Source organism: Magnolia sinica, chromosome 5 (genome assembly GCF_029962835.1).
Source record: "Magnolia sinica isolate HGM2019 chromosome 5, MsV1, whole genome shotgun sequence".
Lineage (NCBI taxonomy): Eukaryota > Viridiplantae > Streptophyta > Magnoliopsida > Magnoliales > Magnoliaceae > Magnolia > Magnolia sinica.
The window spans coordinates 33,119,594-33,145,478 of NC_080577.1; the positions used below are offsets into that span (position 1 = coordinate 33,119,594).

At 41.7% G+C, this 25,885-nt stretch overlaps 1 protein-coding gene across 1 annotated transcript in view; it reads left to right on the forward strand.

Annotated features, from left to right (window-relative positions):
* LOC131247018 (uncharacterized) overlaps positions 1-25,885 on the forward strand; it is a gene marked incomplete at both ends in the record, with an annotated part of 72,777 nt that overhangs the window by 16,236 nt on the left and 30,656 nt on the right. The window contains 4 exons of the mRNA XM_058247462.1: positions 14,793-15,000; positions 15,108-15,341; positions 15,478-15,617; positions 15,784-16,074. Coding sequence (XP_058103445.1) covers positions 14,793-15,000; positions 15,108-15,341; positions 15,478-15,617; positions 15,784-16,074 — 873 coding nt within the window. The remainder of the gene's footprint in view (positions 1-14,792; positions 15,001-15,107; positions 15,342-15,477; positions 15,618-15,783; positions 16,075-25,885) is intronic.

Here is a 25,885-nt window from a genome sequence, read left to right on the forward strand (position 1 = left end):
AAGGCTATAAGCTCCCTCCATAATTTGCCCGTTTTAGACTTGAACCTTGAATGCCACTTTTCAAGAAGTGTTAAATTCATGAAATCCAAATCCTTTATACCAGCTCCCCTCTCATTTATCAGCTGGCAAAACCCCTTCTCATCGAAGTAGGTGAAACTTTTTTCCTCAACCCCTTTCCATAAGAATCTCTTCTTAATTTTTTTAGTCTATCCAACATTGACTTTGGGCATTTGGAAAAAAAGATATAAAATACACTGGCATATTGGAAAAATCCGCTTTAATAAGAGTCAACTGACTTCCCAGTGAAAGGTATTGATTCTTCCAACTTGATAATTTTCTTTTAATTCTTTGAATAACCTTTTCCTATAGGTGCTTCACCGGCTTTCCTATACGAAGAGGCAACCCACGATATTTGGAAGGAAAAGCTCCTTTGCACAAAAAAAAGTCCCCAAACACAATAATTCCTCATAGCTCACATGAACTCCAATATTTCACTTCAAAGACATTGAGCTGAAGAACTCGAGAAGGAGCTCAAAGGAATCTGTCAGACGTGGAAAGCTTAGATCATCGAGAGGCGCGGATCATTGCTCGATCCCTCCTCGATCTGCGTCATCTTCCCGTCGCTTAGGTCAGCCCAGTAGATCGTGCCAACGAGACTCGTAAGTCTTAGACTCAACCTCCGCAAATCCTCGAAGCTGCTCCCCTGCTTCCCGAAGTTGGCCCTTGATATGAGGGAGCAATTTTAGCCTAGATGGAGATTTTGTCAAGGATTACGTCTCCATTAGAAAGAAAGAAAGAAAGAAAGAAAGAAAAAACAGTTGGGAGTGCTGTATCAATCAGACTCAGTGCTTTAGAAGTTATATAAAAATATTGATGGTGAGAGTGGTGAGCCTTTTGATTGGGTTAGGGAAGCTGCCGGGACCTCAGACTTCGATAGTTTTCAAGAATCGGGAAAGTGGGTCAAAGTCGATCAAAGAAAGAATCGGAGGTGGAGCGCTTGACCAATCATTGTGAATCCACTTCGTGAATTGCCTACTCTATGTTGACAATTTTCCAAAAGAATGGTTGGAGATCCACTTCTAGAGAGTCTTTGACAAGTGTGGGCAGATTCGAGAAGTTATCATCCCTAGGGAGAGGGGCACTATGGTAATCGGATGTTTTTCTTTTGTTCGGTTGAACTTGAACGAGGAGAGTGGAAGGAATGAGAAGGAAAAAGGTTTTATGGGAAAGAAATTCATGTGAATATTACCCTTTTTGGGTTGGAAGACTAGAGTGGCGGAATCCGAACCACGCAACCTTCTCCGTGTCCATTTCTCCTTCCCGATCCAAACCCCCTTCTCCTTGATTTTGAAGGCAGGATCAGACCCTCCCTCAGGCTTACAATGATCCTTCAAGGAGACCTTGTAGGGTCGGTGTCCTTCTGGGGATACTCTTGGGTCCCTAACCTTGTCGCCGGCTCCCCCTCCTCTCCCAAACTCTTCTACCCACACCTTCAGCCCTCCTCCCTTGTTGGAGGCCCCGTGCTCGCCATTCACTTATGATGCCCCCTAAGCCTCCATCTCCATCTTCTTTTGAGCCCCCGATATTCATCCTTCCCACTCGGGCTGGGGATCTTCCGCCCATAAAAGCGTTGGAGTCAGTTCTTGCTAAAGCCAGAGACAAATCCACAGTGGTCTGTGGTAGTGCTCCTCAGGCAGGGTTTCTCCCTTTACGAACTCTCTTTTTGGTTTCAACTATATTGCTATCTTAACTCGGGTGACCTCATCCTTCGTCCCTTTATCTCCGGAAGTAGGTTGGGTTTCTCTTAGTCCCGCATCCAATGTCGATCGGATTGTCAGTGCAGGCAATCTGAATAGGGTCAGACCTGTGGAGGGGATTTTTAAATGGGTAGATTGGTCTAGGTTTGAGGTTGCCTGGTTTAGTTTCAATGTGGTCCCGTTAGAGTTATGGTTTGAAAATTTCTTTCTTTCTTTGGGTTCTTATGCGGGTGAGGTGTTGCAGGCCGACCAGGCTACTGAGTGTTGGGAGGATATCTGATCGGCTATGTTGCCAATTGCAGTCAAGAGGATGGCGGAAGTTCCCAAATCGGTGAAGGTGGTAGTGGGTCAAGATTCGCTGGTTATTAACGTTAAACACGACAATGGCGAGACCATGGTCCTAGGGAAGGAAGGCAATTTTACTCCACCTCTTTCTAACCAGGTGGTCATGGATGAAGGACCTTTAATGATGATGCCTTGTAGACTACCGATTTGATCAACCAATTCGTGTGGAAGCCTGCCTCCTACGTGCGATCCAGGACTGTAAGCGAAGCCTTTGGATGTAGGACACGTGGAGGCCTCACCTCGTGATCCCTGCTTCTCTTCACGCACGTGTCCCTTCTCAACCTTTGTCTTCTTTGAGGAATGACGCTATCTCTCCTTCTGCGAGAAATTGGTATTTGTAGAGCAATTTCTCACCTGCTAATAGATCGCTTTTGGCTATCTCAGTTGAGATCTCTCGAGAGGGCAATGTTTCAACATCGGTAGTATCACTAATCAATGTGGCAGGGGGCCCGATTCTCTTCTTGGTTGCCGGTCCCATGACATGTAACGATCCTCACCGCTCAGTGCCTGCATCAATTCCTGAAAGGGCCACATGTCTCCTCATGAGCGATGTGCTTACGACTTTGAGCCCAGTGAGGATTGTGTGTTTGAAAGTGATAAGTTTGGAAGTCAATACTTCTGTGGGTCAGTGATGACGTCAGGGGGAAGGATATGTGTCAGCTATCAAAGCTAAGAGGGATTGACGCATTGACACTTGGACAAGCGTATCTAAAATCGAATCTAGATCGGGAATCTTTGTGTGCTGATCTGAACTATTCATATCCTGCTCATGAGAATGAGTGTCGTTTGAAGTACGTGTTGGATTCTAGCAATTCCTTCAGGTCTGTGCCAACTAAAGATGTTATAGCTAAAAAGGTGCCATATAAGAGTATCGATTTTGATAGTCTTCTTCCCTATTCAATTCCAAAGGTTCGTTAGATACCACCTCTTATAGCAGTTTCAACAATAGTTCTCAGGAGGAACTCAATGAAGTTGATCGCCAATCAGAATATTTTTCACCATTGCTGATGTAGGACATGAAATTAAATATGGAATGCAAGAGATCAAGCTTGAGATTATAACAATTTTAAACAGTAAAAAAATTCCACATCCTACATACTATTAAACATTCAAAAAGGGGAATCTATGGGGGTCCAAGCCTACACAACTTTAGGGCTAAATCAAATAAAATTATAAGCCAAACAAGCTCAAAGGAGTGTAAGAATCATCCATTCTTGCAAATGATTGTTCCCAATTCAAGAGATTCACTAAGTTTCAATTTGGGGAAAATCAAGGGTTTGAAAATTGGGGATAATTGGGATTTGAGACTCTTTAGGGTTAGGGATTTGGATTGATGGGATTTTATTTATTTATTTTTTATTTTTTAAAGCCAAAAGAGAAGGAAATAGAGGAAAAAGAGAACCTGGGATGAGCCACGCGTGCTAGACAACAGATGGGCTTGGATGCACGTGCGTGATAGGTCGTCCACACGTGTGTGGGGCCCACGAAGTCGGAAACCGACTTCTTGGCTAGGATCGGCCAGGGATGGGCTGTCTCCATACCAACTCTCATGTCGATCTGGCACATGGGTTGTGCGTAGTACTTTGCTGAAGTTTCAGCCCCACAGATGGGCCAGAAGCTGAAAATCTTTTTGTGCACTACTGTAGGAGAAAATGTGGATGCGAAGAATGGTGAAACTGATGGTGAAAGGGGTGTAGAGGGTGATGGAGGTGAAGCGTAAGAAGATGAAGATGATTTGGAGCGGATGTGGCTTTGCACTACGATAGTTAACCCTTCGATGAAGGGAGGGCTTCGCACCCAATTCGATTCTTCAACCCAAAGAGAGAGAGGAATGAATTTTTATTTATAAAATATCATGGCAATACCTACATGAGATTGCTATATTTGTAAGAAAACCCTAAACCCAAAAAAGACAATTGCCCTTGCACCATGTGCGCGCACTAATACCAAAGCTTAAGCAAATAAAATAACTAATCTAAGCAATCAAAGCCGTTCATGCAGTTTCTAATAACAAAAATAGTTAAAACTCAAAATCCTAGATCATCTAAAGTAGTGGGCCACGATCATGAGATCCGATGGTCTAATCTATGTGATGATCGGGTCCACTCCAATGCTCCATAACGCAGCCCCCTAATTATGAGGCCCTCCAAAGATGTCGTCGTCGATCCAAATCGAAAGTCGGGCCCGCCTCCTCATTAAATACATGCATAGAGGAGGTGTGTGCATGATGTCCCCATCAATTGCCTAACTGTAAGACTCTTTCGCGACTTGATCTGATCGAGGCTTGACCCCTTGGTAGCCAGTTCGCCTGCTCTCCTTCTCCACTTCTTCCTGAGGTCTTTCATACTCCACCATTGTCTCCTTTCTGTTCTTCCAACCTTGAGGTCTTCTTTTTTTCTTTTCGACTTGGTGGGACCATTGGTAATTGTTCCTCTCGTCGAAGACCATATCCCTAAAGTGAGGGGAGTTGTTGACCAGAGGCAGGTCTCTTTGGAGGAAGCCCTTCAAGTTTCCCCCTTAAGGGCATCCTTTGTGATGGATAAAGGGATGCCCTAGGAAGAGTTCCTGGTGCTTGTTTCATCCATTTCGGGGGAGGTTCTGTATAATTTGGTAGAAGCTATTAAGAAAAAATGGTGGGCCAGGGAGGCGGTTGGTCATGTAGGCAGGTTATTGGGAGTAGTCTTTGGTAATAGTGATGATGATTATATTGCATTGTTTAAATTGGTTGCAAAGAGGGGCTTAAAGATTTCAGCTGAAGGCGGTTCCCTTGTTAGGATCCCTGAGAGCCTTGCAACAAAATAGGTTAACTCCAAAATTTGGGAGCGTCCCCAATAGGTTTGCTGGAAGCCATACTGAGAAAGGATAAAAAAGGGCAGAGAGGTTTCTAAAGTTTCCCAATGAATGTTCGAGGTCTAGGCTGCCCTTATAGCTGTCCCAGGTGAAAGATATGTGTTCGTGATCAAAAGCTAACATTATTATCTTGCAGGAGAAAGTTTCAACAGATCGACAGAGGTATAGTTAACTCCATTTGGTAGATAGGCGAGGATTGGCTTTCCCTTGGCTCAACTGGTTCAACGGGAGGTATCCTTTTAGTTTGGGATCCTTCCAGTAGAACTTGAAAGATAGCTGGATGGGCCTATTCTCAATCAATGTTGTTTTCCAGCAAGTTTTATTGAGATTCTGATGGATTTTTTCATGAGTTTATGATCTGTCTAGGCTCTCTCCGCCCTTCGTGGTAGACAGGTGGAACCTCCCTTGGGTGGTGGGAGGAGATTTTAATGTGGTTAGGTTTTCTTTTGAGCATTCTCATGAATGTAGGATCACTTTATTGATGCGGGCTTTTTCGGATTGGGTGAGTAAACACGGAATGGTGGATTTGCCTATGGTCAACGTTAGATATACCTGGTTGAATGGTAGATCTACTTCGACAATGGCCCTTCTTGACAGATTTCTGGTCTCCCCTTATTGGATCCACCATTTTGTGTTTGCTTGCCAGCGTGGTTTATGCAAACCTATGTCAGACCACTGTCCTATTCTGCTTGAAATTGAAGAAATTAGTTGGGGTCCTAAACCATTCATGTTTGAATTAGCTTGGATAGAAGTGGAAGGTATTAAGGACTTGATTGCTGAATGGTGAAATTCTTTCATTATAGAGGGCCGACTTGGTTTTGTTTTATTAAAAAAACTCTAGTTGTCGAAATTAAAATTAAAACCGTGGCACAGAGATTTCTTTTGGGAAAATAGAACAAGAGATGTCCTCCTTGCTCGTGGCCATGCAAGAGTTGGACTTCAAAGAGGAAGTTGGCCCATTATTTGAGGAGATGGCTTCCATATCTCCTCTAGGGTGAATATTGTTCTATATTGAAAGAAGAGGAATTAAATGGCGTCAGCGCTCTTGGGTAACCTCGCTCAAGGAAGAGGATCGTAATACAAAGTTTTTTCATAGCATAACCAATGCAAGGGCGTAGACAAATCTTATATCCTCTCTGCATCAATGACTTGATAGTTTCGGTTAAGAATTACATCTCTTCTAGTATTTTTGGAATTCTACTCCAACCTATTGTTCTCTGATGGTGTTCTCCACCCTCTTATTAACAATCTGTAGTTTTGTTCCATCTCTGAGGAAGATGTGATGTCTTTAGGAAAACCTTTTGACCTGCAAGAGATAAAAGATGCTGTTTGGGGATTAGGGAAGGATAAAGCTCCGGGCCAGATGGCTTCCCCATTGCTTTATTTCATGTGTCTTGGGAAATTGTTGTGAGTGACTTATTAGCTTTTGCTCAGGATTATATATAATAATAATAATAATAATAATAATAATAATAATCGGTTGTCAATGAAGATGGTAAGCACTTTCTTACCCTTAACCCCCATGCTAGAAGGAGCCCAATATCTGAAGGACTTTCGCCTAATCGACCTTTTAGAAAGTCCCTACAAAATCTTATCCAAATTGTTTGAGTTAGAGGATTAAGGTTGTAATTCCTAAGGTTATTTCTCCCTATCATTTTGCGTTTGTGGAAGATATGTTGATTCTTTATTGTGTTTTGATTGCTAATGAATGCTTACATTCTTGTTCGTGAGCTAAGAATTTTGGCATCATTTGTAAGCTGGATCTAGAGAAACCCTATGACCGTTTTGATTGGTCCTTCTTGGATTATATGATGCAGAGGATGGGGTTTGGTTTTAAATGGAGGGCTTGGATGAGAGTTTGTATTTCATCTTGTAAATTCTTTGTTCTTATTAATGGTTCTTCCTTTGGATACTTTAAAGCCTTAAGAGGCCTTCGGTAGGGAGATCCCTTGTCTCCTTTCCTCTTCTTTCTTGTGATTGAAGCTCTCAGTGGTATGCTTTCTAGGGGTCAGGAAAAGGGGCCTCTTCAGGGGCTTCAATATTGATAATTTCCAATCTGCTATTAGTCATCTTCCCATTTTTGATTGATCACTAATTGTGAGTCATAGATAATCATCACAGTTCTTGCGCCCAACTCCATCAATAATTCGAGGCCGATTGTCATAGCTTCATACTTAGCCTAATTATTGGTGCAATCAAATTCCAATTGGAATGCAAACTCCTGTCTTTTTCCATTTGGTGCAATTAAAATTCTGCCAGCTTCTGATGCCTTATGTGTCCTTGACCCATCAAAGATCAACTTCCATGGCGTCAACTGTACACAATACAAATCCTTGGTCTCTGAAGAAATCTGTTCCCCTAGATCAGTTGGGTGGTCGGCCAAGAAATTTGCTATGGCTTGACCTTTCACTAACTTTTGTGGAGTGTAACAAAGATCAAATTTGGATAAAGCCAATACCCATTTGCCAATTCGTCCATTCAGAATCGGCTGATTCAACATATATTGCATTAAGTTGGTCACTGCTATTACATCTACTCTTTTGACCAACAAATAATGTCTTAATTTAGTGGCCGCAAAAGTACAATGATAGGCATTACTTCTCTATAGTTGAGTAACGTTTCTGGTTGGGCAAAGGCGAAGGAAGGGGTGGTTGGTCCGGGAACAGCAACGCGAGAGGGCTCGTAGCCCCCCTCTCCCTCTTCCCCATGCATATTTGTTCCCCGAGCCCCTGAGAAATGCTGGACCCATTTTTTGAAGAAAAAGATGAATTGATAGGGCCATGATACATTCTGGAATATTGTCCAAGTAAATAGACTCTTTTCGTCCCCTTTTCGATGCCTTCGGAAGACCTATGTGAATGTTTTAGAATAGGGATGTTCGCCTTTTGTAACAAGTAGACCCACGATACAGACTAATAGATGTTCCTACTATTACCCGTAAGTGATGATTTATTCATATAAAGTCTATTGAGTAATGTTCGGCTTAAGTAATAAACCGCACCCTCTTTCCGTGTCTCGTCATCCTAGGCTAAAAGAGCTCTGACTGACTTTGCGGACGCTATGACGTAAAGCTTGAGTGTTCAACCTTCAACTAGCGGCACCAACATTGGTGGCATCATCAAATATTCCTTGATTTTATCGAAAGCTAGCTAATGCTCTCTGCCTCCCATTTGAACTCGGACCCTTGCTTCAACTTTATCAATGACGAAAATGTATTGGTTTTTCTTTCACAATTAGATATGAATCTCCGCACGAAATTGACTTAGCCTATGAATCGTGGCAGCTTTGCCTTATTCTTCGGCGAGTGAGTGTTAATGATTGCTCAAGCCATATTCTGGTCAACCTCTTTGCCTCCCTGGTGCACTAGGAATCCCAAGAAATTTCTGGCCGAAACCCCGAAAGTACACTTTAGGGGGTTCATTTTTAGCTTATGGAGCCTCATTTGTTCAAACAATTTGCGCAACTGAACAACATGGTCTTCTATATCGGCCGACTTGACCATTACATTGTCCAGACAGACCTCCATAAAATGGCCGATAATATCATGGAATATGGAGTTCATTGCTATATGATATGTAGCTCCCGCGTTTTTGAGTCCAAAAGGCATCACCACCCAACAATAAGTTCCTAACGGATTGAGACATTTAAATGTTACCTTCGGCACGTCGTCCGTTACGATATAAATCTTGTTATACCTAGAATAGCCATTCATGAAGGATACGATCTTATGCCTGGCCGCCCTATCAATTAGCTAATCGGCCACCAGCATTGGGTATTCATCTGTTGGTGTGGCCAGATTCAAATTTCGAAAATCAATGCAAACTAGTAATTTACCATTCTTTTTTATAATTGGGACAACATTCGAAATCCACTCGGTGTATTTGATAGGCCTAATGAAATTGACGCAGGGATGAACGTGATGAGGTCGATCACCGTCTTCCTCAAGGAAAACTACTCCGAATCCACGGAGCTTCTTTGGACTCCTCACAGAGACTTCTCGAATCCACGAGGAAAGAAAGCAAGAAAATAGAAATAAATTCTAATAAATTCGAAATTTAATTGATTAATGAAATAAACGAGTTCACAACCCTTTAAATTGGGATACCAAGCAATACGAGAGAAATCAGAAGCAAACTAAAACTAAAACTCCTAGAAATTTGTAACTTACTATAAATAGTAAATTTACTTTTTATAGTAAGTTTCCTGTGGCTTAACCACGTTATTCTCCTAATTATTCTAAGCACTTTTCATGTTGGACACAACTCTTAAAGCCCAACGGATTTGGAGTTATAATCAAACTAAAACTTACTATTTATAGTAAAAACGGAAATAAATATGGAATTTGATCGTCGATCTGATGGAATCTCGCAAATTCGACGTGGGCAACCCGTTCTACATCAGAAACTAGCCTTTAAAAGTCATTCGATTTTTTCTTTTATTTTGTGGGTTACTTCTGCTGTCATTCACTTGGATGGTTGCTTATGCGGCCGATGCCCTTCTTTTATAAGTAATTTGTGCTTAACGAAACTTCAATCGAGTCTTGCCATCTCATGGTAATCCCATGAGAAGCAATCGGTGAACTCTTCAACTAAGTTAATTAGTCGTGCTTTTTCTTGAGGTCCGAGCAAATCACTAACGAATGTGGGTTTTAGGTCTTGCTCGGTCCCTAAATTGACTTCTACTAAAGGATCTTGAACTTGCAGGTAAGAATTTTCAAATTTATCAGGGACTTCTTTAAGCTCTATATCCTCTTCTTCAGTTGAGACATCCATATTGGCCAAGTTCACAAGACAACCATTGTTTACGTCTCTTCGAGATGAGCATATATGTATAACAGCTTGAGAAGTTGCATCATGCCATGAGTGGGCCGTTTTATGACCACTCTTTGTGACTGTGTTTACATACAATGTTTCATCCGTCTCAGGCTTATTTCCAGTCGTCTCCTAAAATAGAAAAGAGGCATGTTGTATCACCATTGGGGGACTGAATTCTTCCACATCACCTGCCATTCTATTTGGCTGGGCTAGTCTGGTCTGAAAGCTAGAAGGTAGTGTGAATACCATGTTGTAATGAAATATGACGGGTGACAATGTTCCAGACACAAGACATTGCCCCCCTAGTGTTTCTGAATCCACATTCATATCAAGGTCTTCGTCCAGCTTAACACTTTCATCGGCCGTAAGGCTAGTTGGGTTGTGAGAGTTCTCTGTTCAATCATTCTACAAATCCATTTCAACTCCCGTTGTCTTCGAATTGGCTTCTCATACAGGTCCTATAGGGTCTTACGAAGTGCCTCCAAAAGTGGGTGCTTTTGGTTGGTTGGTTGGCCAGAATAGAGTTTTAACGATAGACAACTTACGAAAAAGAAGGATGTACCTTCCTAATGTGTATCTTCGTCTAGGGGTATATGAATCAATGGATCATCTATTTTTCCATTGTCCCTTTGTAGCAGACATTTGGTGGAGTGTTTAATGTATGGCTGAAGTCTCCTGGGTCATGCCTACTTCGATGGACCATCTTTTTTGTAGTTGGTATGGGGAACCAGGTGGAGCGCTTGACAAAAGGAAACAATGAGTCCTTGTGTTAACAGTTTTCTGGGTTGAAAGAAATAATCGCTGCTTTAGGAATATCTCTGTTTCTAAGGTTGGGGTCTTCTCTAGTGTCTTAGTATTCTTTAGGGATTGGGCTCCTTAATTCTGTTTCTTTTGGAGTTATTCTTGCCATCTTAGGGCCTGGTTTTGTAATTTTAGTCTCTCTCTCTCTCTCCCCCTTTTTTTTCCCGGGCTTCTTCTTCCCTTGTTGTTTTCTGCATTTTAGTTGCTTAATAAAATTATTGCCTTTCAAAAAAAAAAAAACAAAAACCAACCAGAACTGCTTTAACGAAAAGAAGTGATTTTTCGAAGGTTACCTACCAAAGCTGCGTCTGTGTTGCAAAATAGAATAGTATCGTCTACATATTGAAGATGAGTAACTTGAATTGTTTGCCACTCTAAAACCAGAAATTAAGCCATTCTCCTATGCTTTATGAAGCATTATGTTTAGCACCTTTCCAACCATAACAAAGAGATACGAAGATAAAGGATCACCTTGCCTAATGCAACGTGTAGCCTTGGCAATCCATTGATCAAAATAGAAAAAGACGGAGATTGAATACATGATTGGATCCAACTCTTCCATTTAAGGCCACAACCTAGCCTCCCAAGTATATAGTCTAAAAATTCCCAGTCTACATGATCGTAGGCCTTTTCTATATCAAGCTTGCCAACTGAATTAATTTGTGGATCCCACATTTCTCAAATCCCTACGAAATGTTCCTTGAAACTACAAGCATTAGTTAGACCATCAAGTTACCTTTCCAACAAGCTATATATCACCCAAATCCGACACTTGAGCAATAAGTTGCAGTTGAAAAGCTGAGATGTGGGCACGCTGGACTTGTGAAGGAAACAATTATGAAAATGACATCCATGTTCCCGCACAAAAATAAAAAACCCAATTTCCATTTTCCTTGACCCATTGACCCACTTTTTTACCAAAATACCCCTGAGCCTTGGTTGGATCTAATCTGCCGACTTTTTACAAGACTATCCTCTTAACTTAATGAAATCACAAAACTACCCCTCCCCAAGCCATGAGATGCTTCCAAGTGTCTCAATCCTATACACTCAATTTAGAAGCCTCTAGGAACCTCCTAGAACCTTCCCTAAACCCAATTAGCCCTCACTTCTCTACAAATTACACCCCCTTCCCAATTTTCTAATTAACACTTAAAATCCCACCACTTGTCAATCATCCATAATTCTCCTACCCTCTAGAACACCCCCAACATCACCTCAAATCACAACGTTGCAATCCCTCTCCTCAACAAACTAAGCCTCTTGCTACAAGAGAGGGGTCTTGCATTTTCTATAGTTCCCTTTTGGATTCAAACTCTAATATTTGGAAAAATGTTGCAATTCCTAATGGAGAAGTAGGAGAGTTTGAGACAAGTTCTGAGACCATGTGGAACTCTTCTTTACTAAGGCCAAAGAGTACAACTCTACGCCTTACAGTGATGAGACAACTCAAGAAAGCTTTGGGGATGAAAGGTTTCCTTCTTCTTTCTTTATCATCTTTTCCTAAAGAAGCAAGCAAGGCAAGACTCTCCTTATTGTAGGATCTTGAAGAACCTTTAAGGAGATCTAATCCAAGTTCAAGTCCAATTTGAAGAGAAGACCAATCAATCAAATTCACAAGGAGAAGAAGATCAAGATATGGATTCCTAGCTACATTGCTCCCACTCTCTCTCTCTCTCTCTCTCTCTCTCTCTCTCTCTCAATTCTTCTTGAATCACATGTGAAGAAGACTAGTGGCAACTCCAAATTGACTTAAAATTCTTTGCTATTCCCGTGGGCCTTTGTCACTATGTTGACGGTTGGGAACCAACACGAGTTTGGATGGAAAGTCACCAGCATCGGGCTTCTTGTGCCTTTGCCCTACCCCACATGGGAGTATGAGTGTTTACTATGTTTGCAGGTTCTTGTGTTTAGGCATGACTAGACATTTGCACTGGAGGGTCCCATAAAGGCTGGTTTAGGAGACCTATCACATTTGCACTGGTGGGTGTTCTAGCCTATCCTTGAACTACACGTGAAGAAGACTGGTGGCAACTCCAAATTGACTTAAAATGTTCTACTATTCCCGTGGGCATTTGTCACTATGTTGACAGTTGGGAACCAACACGAGTTTGGATGGAAAGTCACCACGATCAGGCTTCTTGTGCCTTTGCCCTACCCCACATGGGAGTATGAGTGTTTACTATGTTTGCAGGTTCTTGTTTAGGCATGACTAGAGATTTGCACTCGAGGGTCACATAAAGTCTGGTTTAGGAGACCTATCACATTTGCACTGGTGGGTGTTCTAGCCTATCCTTGAACCACATGTGAAGAAGATTGGTGGCAACTCCAAATTGACTTAAAATGTTCTACTATTCTCGTGGGCCTTTGTCGCTATGTTGACAGTTGGGAACCAACATGAGTTTGGATGGAAAGTCACCACCATCGGGCTTCTTGTGCCTTTGCCCTACTCCACATGGGAGTGTGAGTGTTTACTATGTTTGCATGTTCTTGTGTTTAGGCATGACTAGACATTTGCATTGGAGGGTCACATAAAGTCTGGCTTAGGAGACCTATCACGTTTTGATTGGATTGACTTGATAATGTACTAACTTTGACTAATCCTTAGACCTGAGGTCGTAATGCAACTTCATGGTCCTAGTGTTTTGTGCTTTGACTAACCCTGCGAGGCTATATTAGTAACTGATATAGGGGTGTGGTTGGGCGCATGCATTAGAATGTGGGTTGAAGACTACAAGCTTTCTAACATGGGATCTACTTGGTTACACGAGATTCGTATTGTGGAATGATTTTAATGTTTGGACCATCCATCAAGTGGTTTTATAGATGGTTAACACGTGTAAATGTTTTAAAAGTTAGTCAATCGATTATAACTGTTGAATGTTTGTTTTAACTGTTACAATGTTTTGGTGCGCTTGATAGGACATCTAATGGTGGATATTTGGTGATTCTTTGATTGACATGAGATATATAGTCAAGGATTGGGGCCATGGAGAGTGGAAGGATTTGGTCAGTTTGGGTGCATATAGGTAGGATTACAAACTTTTGATGTGGTAGGGCCATACTAAAGTCTATAGGAGCGAGGGACACCATATTGGTGTTTTCCTCTGAAACATTGATGACTCCTTATAGATAGGTCCTATCCTAGGGTGAGAGAGTAGCGAGGCTTGGATGTCCCCATCCCTTGGGATGTTCGGGAAGAAGAAGATGAAGAAGAAGAAGAAGAAGGAATCCATCCTCTCTTTTGTCATCACACACATGCATACGTGTGGGGTCCGCCCTTGTGGACGGCTCTCACCGCGCACTTCTCAACTTCTCACTTTGTTGGAATAGATCAAGGAGAGGCCTCCTATGTCAGAATATCGACATGGAACTTTTCAAATGATCGTGGGACTCAAAATCTAAGTTAAAATCTAGCTATTAGTTTGTGTGTGTTTTGAAATATGATTGCATCTAGTTGGGGATCCTAATTGTAACCAAGGAAGAAGGCTAGCCAATGCCATCATCTGACAAATTTCTACGGAAAAGCAAGGAGCAAGCCACATTTCCTCCCACATAAGAAGCCACTAGAGAGAAATTGGAATTTTTTTTTTTCAAATATCTGCAACTCGGTCCTTCTCCTCCAAATCTCAAAATAGAAGATCCCAATCCATGATTTTTCATGCAAAACAGGAAAAATCATGGATTTGTAACAATTTGACATTGATTTAACATGATTTACAGGAAAAAAGGATCGAAAATAAAAAAAAATACTTACCGGATCGAACATGTGGTATATATCCCACTAGTGCGTTTTGTATCGCACAAGTGGGATACAAGAAATATCGTGGGATATATCGGCTGATATTGTAGATATTTAAAAACTGGTTGTATCTACAGTTATATTTATGGTGTTGTTGGTATTTTTTAAGTGAGAAACGAGCTTTTGTATGGCATTCCCTACGGTTTTATACTGCTACTTTGTCCTTGTTCATATTGTGAGTTCATTTGGTTTTAGATTGTGCAACTTGGCAGGTTTTTATATTTTATATTTTGTGTTTTTACAAAATATTTTCATACTTTCTTGGAAGAAAATAATGTGGGTTATAAGGTTCATTAATTTTACTCTCTCCTTTGTTAATTGCTTTGATAATTTCATACCTTGGAACAACTCTTTGAAGTTTAATTTTCTTTGGAAGAACATTTGTGGTGTAACATTTTTTTTCCCCTTTACCTCCCACTACAGGAAGTACATGAGGAAGTTGCCATCTGGACTCAAAACAATAGTGCTGTAGGCAGTTGCTTCCAGGAGAATAGATCCAAGGAAAAGTTAGATAGAGATGCTAAAGAACCATCAGCTGAAGCTCAAATGTCTGTGATATCTCTGTTGCTCTTACAGTTCTTACAATCCATTTTGTTTTTGTTTTTCTTTTTGGAGGCATCTGCTTTGGAGTGTTTATAATCTTATGATTATATGCTTATAGTTGGAGTAAAGGGTCTGTAACATACAAAAGTTAGTAATTCTATCTCCCTTGACCAAAACCACATTGTTTATAACCAGTGTTTTTTAATTTTTTTTCCCTTCTCGTGCATGATTTCAGGTGCTGTCATGGAAAAGGGTGCAGGAGTACCTACCATCTCTATTGTCTTGATCCGTCTTTGATAGATGTCCCACCTGGGGTTTGGCACTGCCTGCATTGTGTTAGGAAGAAAATAGAGTCCGGCATACATGCAGTGTCTGAAGGAGTTGAGTCCATTTGTGATGTTCGGGAAGTTGAGGTGTCAAATTCTAAAGGTTAGAATGCATCTCCTATAAGTTTCTTCTAGTAATTGGTTGTTGTGTGGTTATTCATGGTTGTATCCACCTAGCGAGTGGATATGATGCTGTCATGCTGGGGATGATCTTGATGACTTTGGTGATGTGGTGTTAGGAATGCAGAAGGAAAAGCAATATTTAGTCAAGTACAAAGGCCTTGCTCACGTGCATAACCGTTGGATTCCAGAAAAGCAGCTTGTTGATGAAGCTTTTGTACTTGTCAGTAAATTTGAACTGAGACATCAGAAAGAGAAGGTCAAACACCTATCATATGAAGTTGTATTATGCATTTATGGTGTTCTGTTTTTCTATGTTATGGATTTTTGATGGAAAATTAGACATGCATCCTTCGTTTGTTCTTTGCACCATATAATTAGTATTTCTTATATTAATGGTAAATATGATTTAAGTTTATTTACAGGCTGTTGTAAAGTGGAAATTGGAGTGGACTGTGCCACAACGTCTCTTGAAGAAAAGATTAGTAATGTCTCCAAAGCAGGCTGATGATTACTTCGGTGGGTGTGGTCACAATTTTTCAAATTATCTATATGAGTGGTTGGTGAAATGGAAGGGTCTTGGTTATGAGCATGCCACGTGGGAGTTAGAGAATGAACCATTTTTAAGCACGGATGAAGCTATGGCACTTATAAGAGATTATGAAAGTCGTTATGAGAAGTCTAAGAAATCATCTGATCCTTCTAGAGTAGTTAAGGTGCGTCAAAGCCGATAATTATTTGCTTTAAAAAATATTGCATCTGTTTGAGTGTTTTGATCACTTTTATTTGTCACTCTTCTCGTGTCATTTGATGAGGTCACTTTTAGATTGATGGCCCTATTTTGCTTTGTGCATGAACTACTTTATCGAGCATAAGTTAATTGTGTTCATGAGTTTGAAGTTGTAAAAGATAAGTATTTTTTTAAATGAGATTGGTTTGTGAAGCAACGGGGGTTTGTCTTGTTAATATTGTTGAAGTATACTTATTTTTTCTTTTTACTCTTAATAGACGTCATTAACATCTCTCTAGTACATTTCGTTTAATGATGTGGTTACTCTTTTTTCTTTAGTACTTTGCATTTTGTGTGAGTGTTTTAAATTTTGAGTCTAGCACTTTGCACTTTTGTTTGTTGTTCAACATCTGCAATATACATCCAGTGTTTGGTCCTCTGCTCATGGTATATAGTTTTCTTTTTGCATCGAGCACTTTGCTTCTTCTTCTTCTTCTTCTTCTTTTTTGTTGTTCAGCATCGGCAATATACATCCAGTGTTTGGTGCTTTGCTCTTGGTATATTGTTATCTTTTTTGCATTATTATCACTCTGCACTGTGTCTATGTTTAACCATCTACATTCTACACTCACGCTTAGCACTTTGCATTTCATCTTTGGGACTCTTAAGCATGGCATATTGTGAATCATCCAGTATTGGTAATTGTGTTACAGTGTTTGTAATGCAGGGGCATTTTCACACTGGGCTTGAGTGAGGTCGCCTGTGGGATGCAGGGGCACGCTTGGAGTGGGTGGGGCCCACGGAGGAGGTCTCGTGTTCAAAACTCCTCACCAGGGGTGATTAACGCGCATTTCACACCGGGCTCGAGTGGGGTAGCCTGTGGGATGAGGGGACACACTCGGGGTGGGCGGCCCGTGTGAGGCGGTACCCATGTGATTTGGGGCCCACGAGGGGGGTTCGACTGAGATCCTAACCCATGAGATGTGGGGCCTGGGCTATATGAGATAAAGGGATTAATTCACCATGTTCTAACAGTTCGAGCTTTTAGAGCAAGTGGCTAATTGTCTTGCATCAGTTTGGCATTTATTGTTTGATGCATTAGCTTTTGCGTTGGGAGATTGATGCTAGACATTTAAGATTTTTACATTTCGTGTTGTGAATTTGGTGTTTGTATTGACGGTTTGATACTTGGTGCCTTCGTTTTTTATTTTCAATGCTTCTGTACCTAGTTTTTTTGGTTTTGAAGTTTCGATGTCGATGAGCAATATTTAGTTTCAATTTAGGTAGGTGATCACTTTTAGTTTTGATTGTTGATGCATGAATTCAGGTGCTGGAGCAGGTAAGTGTCTGTTTCAAAATGGTTTCAGGTATAAACTAGTAGGAAGCGGGAGAGGTAACATGGGTCCAAAGTGCAATTGGAAGTGGGAGCAGCACCTAGTTAGGATTGTGCTACCAAGGCTTTGATTCATCTTTAGGGGTGAGCCCCTCTGTTGTCTAATTCCTATTTTCAGGCAGTGGACACATTCTTGTATCTTATTTCTTCTTTGGAGCAATGGATCCAATCTGGTATTGAGTTTTTATTTAGGAGCACTGGACCTCTCTGGTATCTACTTTTCGTTTATGGGAGGTGTCATATTTGGTTTTTATTTTGAGGCAGTGGACCTTATTTGGTATCTGGTATTTGTTTAAGGGAGGAGCACCCCATCTAGTTTCTGTTCGGGGCTATGGATGTCATATATGGTGATTGATTCGGTGGTTTGTCGATCTACATTTGGATTTGTTTAGTTGCTTTGCCTCAAGTGTCATGGGTGGTTTGGTCATTTTATAAATCATTTCAGCTACTTTCGATTTCACCAAGTGCTTCATCAGCAAATATAAGATAATGTATCTCAAGTGTAGGGGGGTGGCGTTGAAGTATGGTAGGATCAGGGATGTGCTTAATTAGGATAGATTATTTTCAGGTGTTCTCCTATTTGGGGTTATGTTTGGTAATAAGTCTTCAATCTTTATATTTAGTATTTTAATGTTAATGAAGTAAATAGGTCTTTAATCTTTATATTTAATATTTTAATGTTAGTGAAGTAAATAGGTCTTCCCTTTAACATTTTGGAGAATGCCTGCTTCTCCTCTTTAAGTTTACAATGACATGGCTTTTCTTGTTCTATTGCATATTTGCATCACGAGTTTGTTAAAGGGTTTTTCTTGATTGTTTTTGGCTAGTTTGTTTGTTAGTATACTTTATTGCCAAAACTGCGGAACTGCAGGCCATGAGTAAGGGTGGCAGTGGGTTGGGTTCGGATTGGGTACACAAGGGCACCAAAAGCCATACTCAGCATTGGGTATTGCACCCATACCCATACCTATACTCATGTTGGGCCTAAAATGGCCACCCATGCCCGGTGCCATTAGGATGTTGGGTACCCACTAGGGTATCTAGTACCTATTTATGATTTGAAATTTTCAGGGAAAAAAGGTCACCCGTTCCTGTTAGGACTCTACAGGTTTCCACTTTGGGGTGAGATTATTTGATAATTTGGCAAAGTATCATGGTTTATAGGCTGGTATTTGGAATTGTACATTGGCATGCACTCACTCGGTCCGTTAAATGTCTACTAGTATAATATCAAGTGATTAACCACTAAAAATTTTGGAAATCCAAATTGTGGCCCACAATTTGGACAGTTGATTTTGAGGTACTTGTATCACATGTGCAACCATCACTGTGAACAAGTGATGTGTATCAACCATTGGTCCACGACAATTTTCCAGACTATCAAAAGTGTCTTCCACTTGCAAAATTCCTTTTTTAAGGCACCTTGTTTATGGGGTTCACCATGGTGTGTGTATGCCATCCTACCAACACTTCAAGTGAGCCCCACCTTGATGATGGGATTTTCGAAAAATGAGTATGATTCAATAACAAGGTGAACCTCACTACATAAAACAATGAACCACCACCCAAAAATCTCTGAATTATGGGGCCCACATAATGGCTGATCGACTTGAACTTGGGGGCATCCCAAGTTCATGCTGGGGCGATTGGATGGGTTGGATCATATACACACTGCACATACCACGTGGTGTGCCACATGTGAAAGTGTTGTTGATGTAAGACAATTAACTACTTGCTTTAAAAGCTCAAACTGTTAAAAGCATGGCGAATTAATCCCTTTATCTCATATCCCAGGCGCCACATCGCATGGGTTAGGACCTCGGCCGAACCCCCCTCGTGGGCCCCAAATCACATGGGTACTGCCTCACACGAGCCACCTGCCTCACACGGGCTGCCCACCCCGAGTGTGTCCCTGCATCCCATAGGCTACCCCGCTCGAGCCCGGTGTGAAAATGCCCCTGCATTAATCACCCCCGGTGAGGAGTCTCAAACACGAGACCTCCCGCTCTAATGCCACTTTGCTGCAGGACCGCTGCATCAACTAAGTAACATGTGAGATCAAAAAGCCAAATTAAGATATTTAACAAAAAAACATAAACATCGCTATAATCATCACAAATATCATGAAAACTAAAAGAAAACCATACATAATTCTAGCCTAAGCTACCAACATCGTAACTCAAGATCATTAAATAAAAGAAACTAGGATCTAATGAATGTAGGGACATCCAATTAGCATAGGATACATTCTGTTTCGAAATATGAAACCTAATACAACCTAGGGTGAAAATTAGGGTTTCTGTAATTTGGGAAAGTAGGAAAATTGAGAATTTTAGGTTTTAGGGTTTCGGGGATGGAAGAAAGGGGTTTCAATATAAAGATGGTGGGAAACCAAAAGGGGCAGGTGGGATTCACACCTGTGGCGTGGGAGGATGAGTTTAGGTCGGTTATGGTTTGGGTTGTGGATGGATATGGGAAAGTTGAGTTTGGGAGAAGACGAAGATTTGGGTTTGGAGAATTAAGAATCTGAAGAAAATACTTGGATGGGGAAGAAAAGAGAAGACAGTGTGGGGATAGATGGAGACCTCGCACCTCCGTTGATGAAGATTAGCCTCGCACCAATCTTTCTTCCAAATCGATTGAAGTATCTTCAAATCGCATGAAGATGGGAGAAGAAAGCAAGAGCTTTTTTTAAAAAAAAATTATTTATTATCATGAAATTCAATGAGGGAGAGGTCACACGCCCTCCTCTTTTTATAGATCCAAGAAGTTTTAAAAATTACAAAAATCCCCATCTTGTGAACTTTAACGAAAATAGCCATAGTCTAAATAAAATCAATTAAAACACTCATAATGTGTGGATCTTCCTGGTGTGGGGTCTTCTAGATGCTCGTGCATGCACATGGGGCCTTCAACACGATCACGGGTACTCGCCTAACCACAGGAAAATCAGCGCAACCCGCTTCCTTCCTTGATACATACGTAAGGGTGTACGTGACGTGATGTCCTCATCAACTCTCCTCGGCTGAGAAGAGTTCGCCTTTGGCGGACTAAAACTCTTGTATGACTCTAAAATGTCTGGATCTAACTGCTGTAGCTCGTTCTCTGTAATCCACGTACTGTCGAAGATCGGCCTGTGCTTCAACTTGACAAGGAATTTCTGAAATCCTCCATGTCGAGTGGAAACTGCTTGCGCATCTAGTATGTCTCCTATCTGTTCGCTTCGAGCAGGTAAGGAAGGTAAATGTGGTAATGGCTCAGATGATTGGTTAGGTAAGGGCCATGGTCTGTGGATGGATCAAAAGGTGAAGTAGCAGGACCCTTGTATTGTACTAGATCTTCCACATTTAAAATAGAAGTAATTCCCATGGTAGGTGGAAGGTCTACTACATACGCATTAGGACCCAATTTCTGCATTATTTTGTATGATCCTACGCTACGCGCTTGTAACTTTTTAACAGTCCCATGTGGGAACCGTTCAGGCCTCATGCGAACCATGACATAATCTCCAACTTGGAATTCATGAAACCTGTGATGAGAATTAACGAACATTTTGTGTTTTTCATTACTTACATTAATTCGCTTCCTGACCTCACTATGCAACTCATATATGTGACGTGCAAACTAATGTGCGGACTTAGATGGCCTATGGGACACATACATAGGTATGAGATCTACAGGTTTCGTAGGTTTGTAGCCATGCACAACCTCAAATTGACTCATGCCTATGGGCCTATTGATGGAACTATTGTATGCTAACTCGGTTATAGGCAAAACAATGTCCCAAGTTCGGATGTGGTCACCCATAGACTCCTATCGACAACTTCAGTTTGACCGTCTGTTTGAGGGTGCTAAGCAGTTGAAAATTGAAGCCTTGTCCCCATCATGCGCCGTAGTGTCTTCCAAAAATAGCTTATAAAGCGTACATCACGATCAGACACTATGATCTTAGGTAGACCATGTAAACGCACTACCTCCCCAAAGAAAAGCTTAGCCATAGTAGGGGCATCTGACGTTTTCGAGCACAGAATGAAATGAGCCATTTTAGAAAAACAGTCCATAACCACAAATACGGAATTGTGTTTCTTGATAGTTTTTGGTAAGCCTAACATGAAATCCATACTAATATCCTGCCACGGAGCATGGGTTACTGGCAAAGGCGTATACAATTCTGTATTTTACTTCCTTTGCTTTGCCAGTTGATAAGTCCTACACTGCCCGACAATCTTGGCTACATCTTGCTTGAGACTTGGCCAATAAAATCTATCCTCCACAGGGGCAATGGTCTTGTCCCTCCCCAAATGACTAGCTACCCCTCTTGCTTGAAGTTTCCAAACTAAGAAATCACGGAGGGAGGTACGGGGAATGTAGAGTCTGTCACCTTTAAATAGGAACTCATCGATGATGACAAACCCGCCACTGTCGGTTGGTTGAACGTCTTGCAGTGACTCATACAACTCACCAAAGTCTAGGCATGTAGGATACTCTTCTCTCAGCCGATTAAATCCAGTCACTTCCACTCTCATACTTTGGAGTAATGCCACACGACGACTAAGGGCATCAACAGATTTGTTCTCGACCCCAGCTTTACGTTTAAGAACGAAAGAGTATTCCTGAAGAAATTGGACCCATTTAGCATGCTTAGGGTTTAGCTTCTTCTGGGACCTGATGTAACGTAAGGCCTTGTGGTCAGAGAACAAGACAAATTCTTGCGGTAATAAATAATGCCGCCAATGGCGCAATGATTGGACGATTGCATAGAACTCTTTGTCATAGGTGGAGTATCGTTGCTTTGCCTCATTCAACTTCTCACTAAAATATGCAATGGGGTGCCCTTCCTGACTGGGCATGCTACCTATACCTACCCCAGTCCCCAGATGCGTCACATGTGACCTCAAAGAGTTTAGAAAAGTCTGGAAGGCGCATGACAAGGGCTTTGCTCATCTTGCCCTTAATCTCCTTAAATGCTTTAGAGGCAGCTTTAGTCCATACAAACTCCCCTTTCTTGATGCAATCCGTGATTGGAGCCATAATGGAGCTAAATCCTCTATACCACCTATAAAAAGTTGCCAAGCCATGAAAGCTTCGCACCTCATGAATATTGCGCGGTTCAAGCCATTCATCTATGGCACAGACTTTCTCGGGATCTGCTCTCATGCCCTCAGATGATACGATGAACCTTAAGAAGATAACGCTCTTTGACATAAATGTACACTTCTTAAGGTTAATGTATAGCTTTTCAATTCCAAGGACTCTACAAATTTGCCTCAGATGGTGGAGGTGTTGTTCCTTTGATGTGCTATAGATAAGAATATCATCAAAATACACCACAAGGAAGTTACCCATAAAGGGTCTCAACACCTGGGTCATCACTCTCATAACTGTGCTCGGGGCGTTAGTCAAGCCAAAGGGCATGAATCGCCACTCGTATAGCCCATCCTTCGTCTTGAAGGCTATCTTCCACTTATCTCCTAGGCATATATGTATTTGATGATACCCGCTCTGGAGGTCAATTTTTGAAAAGATCGTGGCACCTACCATCATGTCTAACATATCATCAAGACGCGGTATGGGAAACCGGTACTTGACCATGATTTTATTGATGGCTCGACCGTCCACACACATGCGCCACATGCCATCTTTCTTGGGTGTGAGAAGTGCTGGCACGGCACACAGACTCATGCTCTCTTGAATTAAACCCTTTATGAGGAGCTCATCTACTTGCCTCTTCAACTCCGTAAGCCCCGTAGGATTCATTCGATAACGAGGAAGGTTTGGTAGAGTCGACCCATGGACAAGATCAATGGCATGCTGAATGTCCCTCATGGGTGGAAGCTCATCTGGTAAGTCCTCTGGAAATACATCGTGAAACTCATCCATAATTGGCTTCACCTTGGGGGGTCCCTCTACACTAACCTCGGGTGTAATTTCTCTCGCCACTAAGGTGTAAACCATCGAATCCACCGTAGTCTCTCTCTCAAACTCCTTGGCGTTGATTACATGGAGAGACTTAGGTTGGGATTTCCTTGTATCCCCTGGGTTACTCGACTTCCCCTCAGTTTTCTTCTCCGCATTGCTTTTTGGTGGGAGAGGAACTAGAGATAATTTTTTGCCTTGATGCATGAATGAACATACATTTGAGCGGCCGCATATCGTCACATCGTGGTCAAATAGCCAACACCGTCCCAAAATGATGTGCCTAACGTCCATAGGTAAGACGTCGCACCACAATGAATCTGAATAAGATCCAAAATTAATGGGCACGAGACATTGCTGGGTAACAGGGATGGAAGATGCATCCACCCATGACACTTTATAGGGTTGAGGGTGCGGTCCAGGTTTCAACCCCAAACGGGACATAATGTTAGTGGAAACCAGTACAACTGCCATTATCGACGATCACCTTGCAATTCTTCTCTTCACATTTTGCTTAGGTGTAAAATATTGTAGTCCGACGCCAATCATCATTCTCCTTAGCATTGGTCAAGGCGCACCTGACAACTGCAAGTGGTGTGGTCTCTTCTCCTTCTACTTCTTCATCACCAGCACTATTGATGTTGGGCTGATAAAATTCTTCTTCGAAATCACCCTGTTCATCTCCTTCTTCCTCACCATCGTCAATTACTACTTTGATGCAGGACAATTAACCACTTGCTCTAAAAGCTCGAACTGTTAGAGCATGGCAAATTAATCCCTTTATCTCATAGCTCAGGCCCCACATCGCATGGGTTAGGACCTCGTCCGAACCCTCCTCGTGGGCCCCAAATCACATGAGTACCGCCTCACATGAGCCACCTGTCTTACACGGGTGGGGCCCGCCTCACACGAGCCACCTGCTTCACATGGGCTGCCCACCCCGAGTGTGTCCCCGCATCCCACAGGCTACCCCACTCGAACCCGGTGTGAAAATGCCTTTGCATTAGTTGTAGAATAAGCTTATCTTACAACATTGCAGAGGAACCAACTTCTTTCCTTTTACAATATTATGAATTAAAAAGTGTTATTGGTATTACTAATTATTAATTATGAATTAATTGGAGCAGGGGTGGGTATACCCACACCTGGCCCAATCGGCTAAAAATTAATACCGAAATCCACATCCATACCGGACTCATGTACCGTAGGGTTTGAGTACTCGTTGGGCATACCCAGCCCTTAGCCATGAAGTGTCTTGTAAGAGCTTGTCAATGATTTTCTTGACAGTTTTACTTGTGTAATTGTTTGATTGAGAGAGAGGTCTGCTAATCCTGCACATGTATAGCTTAGGGTCCAACCCCTCTCCACGATGACACATGTTATGTCACATGTGTGAAGGGTCCAAGCTGTCCATCAATCCTATCGTGTAGATGCCAATGCCCAAAGTTCAGCCAGAAACTCATTAGGGGGCTAGTTAAAATAAATAGACAACAAATTTCTTTTCTTTATTCTTTTTGATAATATAAAACAAATGGATGACTAAAATAAGTTTTCAGCCATCCATTTGTTTTGTAGACTCTGGCTCATCTGATGAGTAGATTAGCATGGTTAATGGGGTAGAGCATCAAATGGTGGGGTCCCACCTAATGGATAGCTTAGATGCCATCACGTGTGCCAGATATACAAGTGTGCTTGCTTGTAGAGCGGTTGGGCTATATTCCTGTGGCATTAACAAATGTCTTATGTGGGCCTCCCTTAATGCTAACCAATTTGCAAGGAGGGAGTCATCCCATTCTCCCGGGAATCCTAACCTTAACTTCACCCCATTCTCCTCTTGTTACATTCTCATCTTTTCTCTCTTTTCTTCTTCTCGGGGGGGGGGGGATATGGAATGTAGGCATCAACTTATTGAATAATATCACTTCACGTGTGATTGCAAACATATTGGCTATTTGCCCGTGTTGGATGCCGTGTTTGCGACTATATTTCTTCATGGCCTATTTGAAGTAGTGGATGTGTGGGTTGATTCTTTTGTTTGAGGTGACGTGCATCGCGAAGTGTTCATGTGTGTTGCTCGTCGATTGTGCAAGGTCAGCCCGCATTTGTGTTTGTGAGGTATTCTTCTTTTATCTATTATAGAGATAAAAAATGTGACCTGAAATATGGATTTGGGAGATGTTGCTATTCGGCTACCATTGGAATAGGGCCTCTCTTGGTATCATTTAAATTAGCTGACTTAACCTACTTATAAAGTGGGCCCTCAATATCATCATTGAACTGTGACTATCGACATTTGACAATAAGTCAAGCCAGTCCTAATGTTCCTCCATGTTTTGATTCGTTTGTAGCTACCTATCTTTCAAATTCATATTATAATGGCAATATATGAGCTTATACAACTTTTCATACCCTAATATGTTCCTCTTGTTGGTGCGTACGAGCGACATGTGTTCCAATTTCTCTTGCATGACAAAGAGGAGACAGTTTG